Source organism: Saccopteryx leptura, chromosome 4, assembly GCF_036850995.1.
Source record: "Saccopteryx leptura isolate mSacLep1 chromosome 4, mSacLep1_pri_phased_curated, whole genome shotgun sequence".
NCBI classification, from domain to species: domain Eukaryota; kingdom Metazoa; phylum Chordata; class Mammalia; order Chiroptera; family Emballonuridae; genus Saccopteryx; species Saccopteryx leptura.
Window position 1 is genome coordinate 100,992,768 of NC_089506.1, and position 14,286 is coordinate 101,007,053.

At 40.7% G+C, this 14,286-nt stretch overlaps 1 protein-coding gene across 5 annotated transcripts in view; it reads right to left on the reverse strand.

The window, feature by feature from the left end:
- ENOX1 (ecto-NOX disulfide-thiol exchanger 1) overlaps window positions 1-14,286 on the reverse strand; it is a 617,728-nt gene that overhangs the window by 211,821 nt on the left and 391,621 nt on the right. For all 5 annotated transcript variants that reach the window (XM_066380846.1, XM_066380849.1, XM_066380848.1 and 2 more), the window contains 2 exons: window positions 8,424-8,567; window positions 7,441-7,578 (listed from right to left, as the gene is read on the reverse strand). In XM_066380846.1, coding sequence (XP_066236943.1) covers window positions 7,441-7,578; window positions 8,424-8,567 — 282 coding nt within the window. The remainder of the gene's footprint in view (window positions 1-7,440; window positions 7,579-8,423; window positions 8,568-14,286) is intronic.

Below are 14,286 nucleotides of genomic sequence, written 5' to 3' on the forward strand. Positions count from 1 at the left end.
ATAATGAGAAATGTTTCAATAGATGGATAATAAAAACAAAAGAGGACTCTGAGCATAGCATTATCTTACAGAGAGCCCAACAGCTATAAACCAGGCTATCTGCAGCCCCTTAATCGCCCCAGTGTCAAATATGTCACCATTACTACCTGAGGGGACTAAAGAAAGTTTGCTGGTTTGAGTATCATTTTCATTTTAAAAACAAGTATGTGGGATGGTTTATCAACAGACAGCCCATGTGAGCTGAGTGTCTCTGGGAACTGAGACAGATTCAGGTGTAGAATCCTAGATTATATTTGTTATCTAGGACTTTTTCTCTCTATTCAGATGTGGGAGCCCAGCAATAGACAAGAATCTGGTGGGACAAAAGAGAGGAGGTAGAGAAAAACATATGTAGAGACACAACTGGAGATTATACAACATGGACAGGAGAGTTGTTACCAGAGTGGCATGGGTTTTTTTTTTTTGTAAGTTTATTTATTTTTATTATTTTTAAGTTTCACATGGTCTGTAGGATGGTGATAGGAAGCGGTGAGCAGCAGAAGATGGAGAGGGTGAGAGGTGGGACGGCAGGCCTCTGAGGAGGCCCTGGAAGGCCCTGAGCGCAGGGCACAGGGGCAGGAGGGCGAGAGGTGGGACGGCAGGCCTCTGAGGAGGCCCTGGAAGGCCCTGAGTGCAGGGCACAGGGGCAGGAGGGCGAGAGGTGGGACGGCAGGCCTCTGAGGAGGCCCTGGAAGGCCCTGAGTGCAGGGCACAGGGGCAGGAGGGCACAGGTGACCCCTGAGTGAGCAGCGAAGGGTCTGTTTCTAGCTTCACAGCAAAAGCACGGCCATGGGAGAAAGGTTCACAGATCTTCAGTGACTGTACTCATGTGGAGGCTGCCAAAGCCACAGCTCTGCCCACCCTTGTTTTGTGAGCTCTAGAACCTTACATGTGATTGCCTATCACATGTTTGTTTTCAGCTGGTTATTCAGATTCAACACATCCAAAGAGGAACTCACCATCTTTCCTTCCAGCCTTCCCCATCTTGGTGAATGACTCCACCATTTACACAACTTCCAAAGCTAGAAATCCAGGAGTCACTGTTGGTTTTCTATTCTCCTTGCATTCTATGTGAACTCAGATATTCATTCCTGCTGTTTCTATAATTAAATGTTTTGTGGGCCCTTTCACTTTTCAACTCCACTACCATGATCATTATTGCCATTACTGCCATTATCCCTTATCTGAGGAAATGCGACAGCCCCTCATCCTTTCTCCTTGCCACCAACTTCTCCACATTCCCACTAGCTATAGCAGGACTTACACAAATGCTTTGTAAAGATACAGCCCTAACCATACCCCTCCTCTGCTTACCACTCCTCAGTGACACCCTATAGCAGCACCCTTTATCTAGTAGCTTCAGGACCACTTATCATGTTGATTTGTATTTGCTTACTTATTCTTCTCTCTGCTCCCACTAGGCTCTACATGAGAGTAAGGTGTATGTCTTATGTTCCCAGCATTCAGCACAATGTCTTTTAGCTGGCTTAATAAATCTCAGCTAAAAGAAGGATGCTTCAGGAGATGAATTTAACAAACGCCTCTTCAAATATGGGCACATTAAAGAGGATAAAGGTGTTCCTGGGAGGATTAAACAACCCAAGAAGGAAACTAGAAAAAATAGTCAAGGAAGCAGAGAGAAATTAAAATTGTTGGAAGCATCAGCGAGTGGGAGAGGGATGGAAGAGGGTGGAGGAGGAACTGTAAGCCATTTTAGCCTCCCCATGAGTTACAAAGCTAAGCTCTTCTCAGAGTAGCAGGGAACAGAAGTCCTGATAGTAAACTCAGAGCTTCTGAGGAAGAAGCAGCAAGGTATGAATGAGTCAAGGAACAATTCAGAGTGTTCGCATAGACTTGTAAGAGTCAAGACATTCTTTCATGGGCTCCATGTTAGTCCATGATAGGCACCACCTTGTATAAAGCCCTTTCGTAGCTAAAAGGGAGGTATGATGCTTTCTTAAAACATGTATTTTTTTATTTAGAAAATTAAATTTAATGAAGTGACAGCGATCAATAAGAGTACATAGGTTTCAGGTAAACATTTCTATAGCATTTGAACTATTGATTGGGTTGTGTGCCCATCACCCAAAGTCAAATCATTTTCTGTCACTGTGTATCTGTCCCTCTCTACTCCCTACCCCACCCCCATCCCCATGGTAACCACTCCACTTTTATCTATGTCTCATTGCTATCAGAACATGTATTTGAACAAATGGCATGCTAAGGAACTTTGAGTAAAAGATATATGTCAATTTAAAGTCTAAAAAAACTAAGGGGGGGATTGCTGACATTAGAAAAAAATTCAAAAAGTTTAGACACAAGGAAGTTATAATCTCATGGCCAGGGTATATATCCAGAAAGTACTACAAGTTTCCATGCAGGCCTGGACAAGAAACTTAAAACCCGGGGACACGGCTGTTGCCTTTCAAGTCTTTCAGTTGATGATTATAACTTTGGAAAAGAAGCCAGGGCACATGGGAAGGAAGCAGCTGGTCACACAGATGGTATCAAAGCTCAGGATTTAATATTCTGGATTTCAGCTATGACACCAGAGGTGGGGGCTCCTGGAAGTGACAATGTAGACAATGAAAACTGGGAAGGCTTCAGGCAACACCTGACCACAAGAGACTCATTTTGAAACTTGAGATTATGGAGTGAAGCTGTTCAGCGAAAACACAAACAAACAAATTATAAACTAGATCACAGGGTAGATGGCATACATGGCAGAGAAAGATGAGTAGTGGAAAGGGATGGCAGGGCTGGTGGGAAAATTTGGTTTAGATGGCTACATTCTAGCATCTCATGAGATGTAAATAGATGTTTCTTTTTTAAAGACTCAATTAAGTTTGGCAATCCTACATACCAGACATGACTCTTTGAAACTACACCTTGCACATTAGCATAGTAAAGACTCTGAGCAAACTCACAGAGAAAGCAAATTACTTGAGTTAAATACAGGTTACCACAGTAGTTATGCCATGAAAATATATGACATCTGCTCTACCTGACAATTCTGGGACACTGATGTTCCCTTAGACCAGTTTAGAAAACCTGGATCTATACTCTGGACCTTGAGAAAGAAGATATCTACTAAGAAGTGCTCCCAGTGGTTAACTGTGCTCAAGTTTTAATAACAGAGCCTAGCAGCCATTTCTACACAGGGTCCTCTCATGCAAACTGCACTTCAAGGGGAAGCCTGCCCTGAACTATCCTCCTTTGCACTGAACTACCTGCCTGTACTGTGTTTCTGCCATCTGAGTCAGCCCTTAGGAGTTTCTGGAATCCTATTTCAACTAGTAGGACTGAGGCTTCCCCTATCCAATCAGAGCGGCACACTTATCTCTATCAGCCTCTTCACTGACCAATCAGAGCAGCTCCATTCTGACCAATCATAGTTTGTACAAACTAGGAGGATTTGGAGGCCTTATTTGCATGAGGATGAACCAATCAGGGACCAGGGTCAGGTAGTTCTGTCTTTATAAATCAGCTTCCCTGTGGCTCTGGGAGTGCACTTTCCCTTTCTACCCAAGACTAAAGACTGCGTTTCCCTGGCTGAAGCTGAAACACTAGAGATGAAACACCAAAGATGTCTCACCAAAGCAGAGCAGAGCAGATGGCATCAAAGTTCAGGATTTAATATTCTGGAGTTCAGCTATGGCATCAGAGGTGGGGGTTCCTGGAAAGTGACACTGTAGATCGTAGAAAACTGGGAAGAGCAGGACAGCAAGGAGCAGAGCAGAGCTGTGTAGCCTGAGAGGGGCCTGGCTGAGGGCCTCCACAGAGCCTTGCTGTTTTCGCAGCTGTGCTGTATCAAAACAGAGCTGCTTTGCACTGACTACAGGTTCCTTCTTCACTGCACCCCAAGCTGGGGATTCCTGGTGGTGTTGAATTGATGCCAACAGCCATCAGTTGATTATGCCAATGTACACCGTAATGATAATAAGAACAAATATTTAAAATTCTATAAATCTAAAAGATTGAATATGTGGAATAAAATAAAGGTAAAACAGTAACATAGAAGGTAAATGTTATTTCCTAGATAAACCAAAACTTTTGAGTATGGGATTTAGGGCTAGGATGTAACAATATAATGATATATTTTGGATAGAACAAACAAATTCAATGTAATGATCTCATGTAGCACTTCATACTGAAGAAAGTAAGAGGGAAGTTCCTGAAAGTGGGAATGGGACTGTGGTGGGAACATCTGGATTGTGACGTGGAGGAAAATGGAAGAGGCGTAATTGTGGGAGCATCAATTACACCTCAGAAAGGCATGTAGTAGGTGACCTGATTCCCTGCAAAACCCTTTTGATAAAATCAGAGAATAGAAAAAAAATGCATACCTTGCTTTGCTAATAATTTTAATAAACAGAAAAAGTATTAAGCAATGGGATCTAGTATCAGTTTAATTTTATCTAATATGGGAAGAGTGGCTAGTCATTTAGAATAGTGGTCCCCAACCTTTTTTGGGCCATGGACTGGTTTAATGTCAGAAAATATTTTCACGGATCGGCCTTTAGGGTGGAATGGATAAATGTATCACCTGAACGAGATAAGAGTCAAGAGTGAGTCTTAGACGGATGTAACAGAGGGAATCTGGTCATTTTTTAAAAATAAAACATCATTCAGACTTAAATATAAATAAAACGGAAATAACATAAGTTATTTATTCTTTCTCTTCAGACCAGTACCAAATGGCCCACGGACTGGTACCGGTCCACGGCCTGGGGTTTGGGGATCACTGATTTAGAAGGATCAGAAACTTTGGGAGAAAGCCAAGTACTCATAAAATCCCGCCTCGCCATAATCCTGTCAGAGATGTTTTAGAGGAGATTTCTTGGAAGCAAGGTTACACTAAATAATCTTTAAATCCCTTGTGAGACATTAAAGACTGCCTCTAACACTCTGCAGCCACATTGAGGAATTCCAGAGGTGGCCAGCCTGGGACCTGAGCGAGACACACATCCTGTGGCTCTCTGATCATGCTGGAAAGAAACAAAAGAGCTGTATTTTCTGTAAATTAAGTATTATCATATTTAAATCTCACAACAGTCCCATGAAAGAGACACAATCATCATTTTATGGAAAAGGTGAAATGCTTTTATATGTTCAAAGAGACTGAGTTCTCCAAAGAAATAGGGAAAAAGGGGGAAAAATGGCAATAGCCTAAATGTAAAACTAGAGTAATTAAATAAACTAGAAAAGATTTATCCAATGGAGTTTTATAAATTTTAAACATAAACCTATAAAATAGAAAAATAATTTAAATAGATATTAAAATGCATATAGAAAATCTTATATTTAATATGGTTAAATTATTTGCACAGAAACAAGACTGTAAGAAAATACATGAACATTGATCATATAAAACAGAACCCACCCCTGAGATGGTGCACACCTGCTGCTGGCAGCCCTGAGAACAGAGCAAAGTGTAGTTCAATTGGACATAAAGAAGACCCCTAGGAAGATCCCGACGGCTCAAAAACAGCTGAAGCAGTTTGGCTAATACAGGAGAAAGAGAATGTAATTCAGGGCAGATATAGTAAATCTTCCATAACACACAGGGCTGTAATTCTTTACATGGTAAGTTGCTGAGAAAATCATAAATTGGTCATGGTTAAAATGTCAGAAGACTCAAAATAAAAAAAAAAAAAAGAATTATTGAGGTGTGGCTTACTTTGTAAGTCACACCACATTTCATGAGAGACGTGGGAGGTAGAGACAAAGGCAGAATAATATCTGCTATATGAATATTTCAATTATGTGGGTAGAAAATGGGGAACAATGTGGGTAGAAAAATACAAATCTTTACACTCAAGTTATTAGAAGCAAGTGTCTGTCTAGATTAGCATTAGGGAAAAGGGCATGTTCAATCACAGAAAATGTCATTCATGTGCATTCACATGCATCTTGCAGCAAACTAAATCTTCAATTGTTTGCATCTTATAACATTTTGAAGAATTTTGTATATATCTAAAGTATAATGTTTTATAACTCAATCTTTGACTTTCCTTTTTCTGACTCTCACTTTCCCGTCTCCCAACCTCTCTCTTATTCTTCTTGTTATATTTAAAAAGGACTGTATACATATTTATATACATGTGTGTATACATATGTGTATGCATATATGTACACACATGCACATAAATTATATAAAACTTACTATAGTCACTACTGAGAAGAAAGAAAGAGAAAAAAAGAGAAGGAAAAGAAAGAAAGGAGGGAAGGAAAGAGGGAAGGAGAAAAGGAGGGAGGGAGGGAGGGAGGGAGGGAGGGAGGGAGGAAGGAAGGAAGGAAGGAAGGAAGGAAGGAAGGAAGGAAGGAAGGAAGGAAGGAAGGAAGGAAGGAAGGAAGGAAGGAAATGCCTGGTCAACTCAGCACAAAGCACACAGACCTGGGGGTATGGAACTTAGTATCATAATTGTCCCCCCTCCATTGGACATCTGGAAGGGCATGGACCATGCCTATTTTGTTTACTGCTGGAGTCTCTGCACTGGAACAGTGTCTCAATAAATACATGTTGAATGAAAGAATGAATGAGTGAATACCACAAATCCTATGTATCTTTTCAGACAACTCAGTCCTATCTTCCTGATAGAATCTTCCTCAGAGCCTCAGTAATTGATCTTTCTGGAAATGATTACATTACTAGTCAGAACCACTACTGAACAACTGATTCTACACATTATTTTTATGCTGTTTTTCTGTTGCTGTGTTTTTCAATTTAGGAAGCCATGCTCCTCAAAGACATTTATATATGTATATATTTTATTTCCCAAAGTTCTTGTCAAAGGACACATGGAAAATCTCAATAATTGTGTATTAGATTAAATGATGACCTTCTACATTGTGACACTTCTAAACATTCTCTGTATTGAATGCGTTGTCTTTGATTCCAAAGTGTGGTGGGAAGAAGGTAGAATTTAGTGGCAGTTGAGCTGGCTTTGCAGCTCGGTCACTTCAGTGCTGGAAAAGTAGCCTGAACTCTGATCTTCTGTTTCCCTGTTTTTAAAATGAGAACATTAACAAGAGCAACAACAGTAAGTATCCATCTATGTCAAAGAAAAGGCTGTGGAATAAAATAGCATAAGGCATGTAAAAGTGTTTTTGCAAGCTGGAAAGCAAAGGTTGGCCCCTATTTACCAGTTTAAAAGATGAAAGTGCCGTTGCATGCTCCCGATGATAGTAGACACTGCACATGGTCTTTTTCTGAACACAGCTATGAGGCAGGAGAGCAAGGTGATAAGGAAAAGAATCTCGAGCGCAACCTGCCAAACATGCGCTGATCATAAATCACAGACCATGCTCAACACTCAGGCCGGGAGGGATTACTGGGCACCTGTCACCTGTCACCTACACCCTTTGGCACTGGTGCTTCAAACCCAGGAGAAAGCTTACCGGACACAAGCTGCTGTCCAGGCAACCCCACGGGAACCATGCCCAAATTATTCATGGCGGTGGCCCAGGCTGTGGGATCTGTCACAGACATGTTGAGCTGGGTTGTGTCTATTGCTATACTCCCCAAACCGTCGGCGGCTGCAGGAAAAACAAACAACGACTTAGTCAATAGCCTACAGTGTTTGTTTGAAAGGAAATCACATTTCTAGAGATGTAGACTTCATTTAGCATATTCCCAAACCACATACACACAAAATAAAAACACATAATCTACAGCAATGCGTTCCACAGACGTAAATATAAATAGTTTCCGAATACATTCTGGGAAGAAACTTAATGACATGTAGTTTATATTACACACAGAATGCCATTAAGAAAGTACCTCTGGGAAAATAAATTGAAGAATTGCTTCCTTCTCCTAGTGAAACATTAGTTAAGTTCCAAGGTTGAGAGGCAAAGCAGGAGTACTCTAGGTAAAACAAGACAACTGTCTGGGTAGATGCAGAACAAATAAACTCATCTGTTCCCCAGGACAATGCTGGAGTAGGCACACCTTTTAACTAACAGAATCTCCAGAATAGTTGTCAAGTCAGGAAACCCGTCCTGACTGAATCTATTAAGTGATACCTTGTAACACATTTCCTCCTTTACAAAATCTTTATAGCACTGCATTGAGGAAATGCAGGTGCTTGCTCAAAGAGACTTTTCCAAAACATTTCTTATAAACACACTTTCATCAAAACAAAATAAATAAATGAGATGAAAAACAATAGCACAGAGCTAAAAAAAACACACAAAAAAACAAAAACCATAAACAACATACAGCAAATTGGACTTAATGTTCTTTGATGTTCACTTGTTCCACAGCCTGATTTCTTTAAGAATCCCAGGCTCTGGGTTCAATGTATATTTTCACGGCTGGGCAAGCTTCTTCACTAAGAACTCAAGACACCTTGTGTCCTGGGCTGGCCAGGGACATTTACCTGCAGCCATCATCTGAGGACACTGCTGGGAACACTGGGTGAGGCTGTCAGGGCCACTGGCATCAATTACTGAATTACGAGCATCCTGGGGGGCAGGAGCACTTTGAAGGCTGAGTGCAGGGTCCCCACGGAGATCGTCAGATTCTGCAAAAGGGGAAAGGAGTGTGCTGAAAACCACAGGAGCCTTCAAAAGGAAAACTGTTGTCCACTCGAAAACAAACAGCAACAGGCAACATCCAATCACAGACAAGGAAGTAGAGCTGTCTCGGGCTTGGTTTCAGAGCCCTCTGAGATGGGTGGGTCAACTTTCAACCTGCGGCCAGGGCTGCGGGAATAAACAGCCTGTTTGCAAGAGCAGCAAGCGCCTTGCCTCCCCCTGAAGAGATGTCACAAACGGGGCTTATCAGTCCCTGCACAGCCTCTTCCACACACTACACACATCAATAGAGAGGGCAGATTCGGGCTAAGTATGATTTTGTTAAGTTAAAAAATTAGTTGATGATGTTATTTTGAGAGATGGTCACCTGTGAAATATATTCAGGTAGGAAAAAAAGTACGAAGGAGAAATAAAAAAAGGAAACATCTATTCACCCTGAGACTGGTAAAGGTGCGTACCCAAATTACAATAGTCAGGAAAGGCAAAAGGAAGAATGGTGTGCCACCCATAAAAGAGATCTAGAGGGTGTTGGGCAGAAAAGGAAAAGCATTTGTTTTTAGTTCTATGGAAAGAGAAATTTAATTGGCTACAACTGTCCCTAGAATTGTACAGCATATGATTTTTCAAAACATATTTCTAACTAAAACAAATAACAACAACACATTAAATAAAGTTGCAAAGGCCCCTCTATATCACACTAATTATAAAATCCTACGCCTTCTCCCTATCCTTAAAAATGCAAAACCATAACATTCAGACACGTGTATTTTAAGTGCACTTTCACCAGTTCAAAAAGGGATGATGAAACACTCCGCTTAGACGAGGGATGTGAGGAGTTTCCCTTTTAAGTAGATTTGATTTGACAACTGAATTTAAATAATTATTTTTATTTAGGTGTAAATTAAAAGAAAATTTAAAGCCGTGTTTCTGTCAATGTATACTTTAGAATTCGATGTTATAGTCTGTTTGTCAGTGTATCCAGTGTGAAGTTGGCCCTTTTATGGTATTCTTTTTTATTTCTTTGATTCTTTTTTTGTGTGTGTGAGTGAAGAGACAGAGAGAGAAAGGAACAGATAGGGACAGAGAGACAAGAAAGGAGAGAGAGATGAGAAGCATCCATTCTTCATTGCAGCTCCTTAGTTGTTCATTGATTGCTTTCTCATATGTCCCTTGACCAGGGGGCTACAGCAGAGCAAGTGACCCCTTGCTCAAGACAGAAACCTTGGGTTTCAATCCAGTGATCTTTGGGCTCAAGCTAGTGACCATGGGGTCATATCTATGATCCCAAGCTCAAGCCAGCGACCCTACACTCAAGCGGGTAAGCCCGTGCTCAAGCTGGATGAGCCTGCGCTCATGGCAGCGACCTCAGGCTTTCGAACCTGGGTCCTCCATGTCCCAGTCCTATCCACTGTGTCACTATCCACTGGGTCCTCCATGTCACAGTTCTATCCACTGTGCCACTGCCTGGTCAGGCTTTTTTGATTATTAAGTGCAAGAATCAGCAACCATTTAAATATTGTACTGTCAAAGAACAATTTATTGTCAGTTGAGTGTAAGTTTAGTTCAAATAAAAGCTCAGGTTTCACTATCTCAAGGATAGGTGGATAACGAGCAAATCGTTGGCATGCCCTGCATAAATCCCTAGGCCTCTACTAGAGGGGCCTGTGAGAGTGGAAGCATTTTCCCCAATAGTCAGAAAGATGGAACATCTTCATCATGCAGTAGTGAGGAATTCCAACTTTGGGAGCAAACCATACTCAAGCCAAGTACTTTCTACCTTGCAATTAAAACCTACTACCCAGCCTGACCAGGTGGTGGCACAGTGGATAGAGCATCGGACTGGGATGCGGAGGACCCAAGTTCGAGACCCCGAGGTCGCCAGCTTGCGTGTGGGCTCATCTGGTTTGAGCAAAAAGCCCACCAGCTTGAACCCAAGGTTGCTGGCTCCAGCAAGGGGTTACTCGGTCTGCCGAAGGCCCGCGGTCAAGGCACATATGAGAAAGCAATCAATGAACAACTAAGGTGTTGCAATGTGCAATGAAAAACTAATGATTGATGCTTCTCATCTCTCTCTGTTCCTGTATGTCTGTCCCTGTCTATCCCTCTCTCTGACTCACTCTCTGTCTCTGTAAAAAATAAATTAAAAAAAAAACAATAAAAAACAAACAAAAAAACCTACTACCCAAATGAATGCAGAACTTGCTTACATATATGCCTCAGTCTTCTCAGAGAATGAATGGCATCAGACAAGAGAGCCTCTCACCATATAAACTCAATGACATCAACATGTAGCTAAGATATCTGCTCTTTTGCTGTCCACACATCAGCAATAGTTCTGTGATGAAACCACAGGGGAATTATTTTTCTCTCTACCTCCAGCCACTTCAGAACACTGAAGCAGAGTAAGGCTAGAATGTGTTCATTCTTTTGCTCAAATGACGCTGTGGTAGATTCTTTTAGGTCACCACAAATTCACAATTGGTCTATCTCCTTAAACGAAGTTTAGTTGACTGGCTTCCTTGTAGCTCATGTTCTCTGCAGGTGGGCAATGATCACAGTTTTTTCTGTCCAATGAGTCTGCAGTTCTACAGCACCTGTCAGAGAATGTTCCTTTACTTTGTAGGTTTTGTGACTTGTGCCTGACCAGCCTTGTTTCACCAGGCCTTTTTGCTGCAGTGTTTTAGGGATGGTGTCAGCTTTCCACGCTCAGTAAATGTCCATTTCAATGATAGTGTTTACCCTGGTAATTATGGTCTTACAAAGGGGTATCAAGTGTCCTAGAGGCCCCTAGCGTCTGCCCATCTTTAACATTGTTCATTCCCATCTTAACAAACTGCTACTGTTTCATCAAGAAAAGCATTGCTTCATTGGTAAGATGTGATTTGTAAATCTGAATTTATCTCAAGTGAAACATTGTGACTTTCAATTTATTACACCTCTTCAATCTTTCAAGCTAATAGTTTGAATGACACACACAACTTCATGTGGCTACATGTACACAGATGGTGACTTTTAAGAAAGTTCTATCACAGCTTAGGCATTTCTAATAGTCTCAAAGGATGCCATGCAATTTCTTAAAAAAATTAAAATTGAGTTGACACCTCAGCTTAGAAGAAAGGTAATATTTTAAATTCATTATTGCATAGTAACAAATTTAGCATTCAGACTAATTTCCCTGTCTTAGTTTTCTTATTTCTAAACCCTAGAAGGATGAGTATGTTTTAGAGAATCTGTATAAGAACTTATCTGAGCCAAACTGATGACATATGCCAAGGAGCAAGATTTCAAATGCTCCAGAGAATAAATCCTTCTTTTATGTATCTGCAATTAAAGAAGGCTAGAGAAAGCAAGGCAGGGTTTGGATTATAGGTTAACAAGGTTATATACTCTCTTGAGGGTTAATACCCACGCTGAGGTATATCACTTATAGTATTTCAAAGGTGTGTGACTCTGTAGTCACAAGAACAAACAGGACTGGCTTAAACCTTTCACAAAAGAAGTTACAGGGGCCCCGGCCGGTTGGCTCAGTGGTAGAGCGTCGGCCTGGCGTGTGGGGGACCCGGGTTTGATTCCCAGCCAGGGCACATAGGAGAAGCGCCCATTTGCTTCTCCACCCCCCTCCTCCTTCCTCTCTGTCTCTCTCTTCCCCTCCCGCAGCCGAGGCTCCATTGGAGCAAAGATGGCCCAGGCACTGGGGATGCCTCCTTGGCCTCTGCCCCAGGCGCTAGAGTGGCTCTGGTCGCAGCAGAGCAATGCCCCGGAGGGGCAGAGCATCACCCCCTGGTGGGCAGAGCGTCCCCCCTGGTGGGTGTGCCGGGTGGATCGTGGTTGTGCGCATGCGGGAGTCTGTCTGACTGTCTCTCCCCGTTTCCAGCTTCAGAAAAATACAAAAAAAAAAAAAAAAAAAAAAAAAAAAAAAGGAAGTTACAGGCCTGGGACATGATTCCCCACCATGACCTGCCTAGTTAGGAATTAACGATCAGATAGCCCTGTGAGGTTACTTTCCATAGAACCTCCATGCTTTCCCCTTTTGGTCATACATCAATTCAAAGGATACACTGATAACCAATCTTTTGGTCTGATAGTATGGTCTTAAGCGCTAAGAAAGCTCATTCCCAGGGAGGCTCAGTATCAACATCTTCCTGTTGAACATTGGGGATAAGGCAGCACTGTAACTATGAGATCTGAGTTGAGGGTCCATTTGTTCCAAAAGGGAGGGGCAGGTAAATGGAAGGCAGTCCAGTTGGTCATACGGCCTTCAATGAGGAAAAGCACTCTGAATCATTTCTGTCCTATCAACTGTCATGTTCTGAGTGCTGCTGCATTTGCCATCTGGAGTAACGGAAAGATTAACATTCCAAAGGATATTTATTTACACATGGAGATGGGGTAGTTAAAAAAGTATCACTAATAAAGCACTTGGGATAGGGTAGGTGATAGCTGTTATTATTTTATTTGGAAGTATAGTGTTCCCATCAAGGTGCCCTGGAATCTTTGTATTCCACTGGATAATTATGTAATTAGTTCTAAAACACTGAGTAACACTTGATATTTCTAAAAGTGTTGCCCTAGTTTTCTCTGCCACACCCAAGTTATAGAAGACTATGTCTTCATTTCCCACAATTCCTTTATAAAATAATATAATGTAATTTAAAAGCTGTATAAATGTTCTACCTAGGTTTTTTTTTTTTCTGCTCATGTAACTATAAAAGCTTTCAAGAAATTCATGACCAATTGTGAGAATGCTTTTAGTGAGGTAAGATCTTCACAAATATTCAGATGAACAAATGCCAAAGGTAACAGTGCAGCTTTGTTCACGGTTCAAAGGAAATTTCACCTGTTCTTTGTTAAGGTATATTCAAGTACAAAACCTCCTACCCAGTTTCATAACTGTTCAACGAGATATATTTATGCTCAGAATTTCATGGAGCTATATCAATAAGGTAAATAGTTTTTGAAACTCACCAAGCCTTTAAAAATACTTACTGGCCTAAAAATAACACATGCTTCTCCCACTCTTTACAACACAATTCTTTCTAACTCTGTTCAACTTTTACACGTTTCAAGGAGACAGACAAAAACACACACATATCATACAGAACAAGTAAACACCTCTGTAACTGTCCACAAAACATAAATCCCTATTAAAAGGGAGATGAGTTTAAGTATGAAAAAAAATTTTTAATTAAAAAATTTCAATTCCAGTTTACATTCAATATTATTTTATATTAGTTTCAGGTGTACAGCATAGTGATTAGATAGTCATATTAAAATTCTTTTTTTATAAGAATGATTTTTGATGTGAGTCCTTAGTTCATGCCTACTTCGGTAGAAAAATAATTATAGTGAAAAAAATCAGATTTATTAATGCCTTGTTAAGAGTTGATTCCATATTTCATGACATCTGAAGTTTTCTTACTTAAAAAAAATTATTAGCATTATCATGACATATGTATAGTAAAAAAAAAAAGTATTCCCAAAGTTCTACTTTCTTCTTCTGTCACTAAGAAAATATCTTACTTTGCTCTTCATGTAATCAGTAGGTACTCTCTTAAGCTTATGAAAATGTTCCTTAGTTTAAAACAATATAGAATATTATTAAATGGATGTTTCTTATGTATTAACTTCATTATTATTATTATTATTATTATTTTTTTTTTTTATCTTTCTTGAAGCTGGAAACGGGGAGAGACAGTCAGACAGACT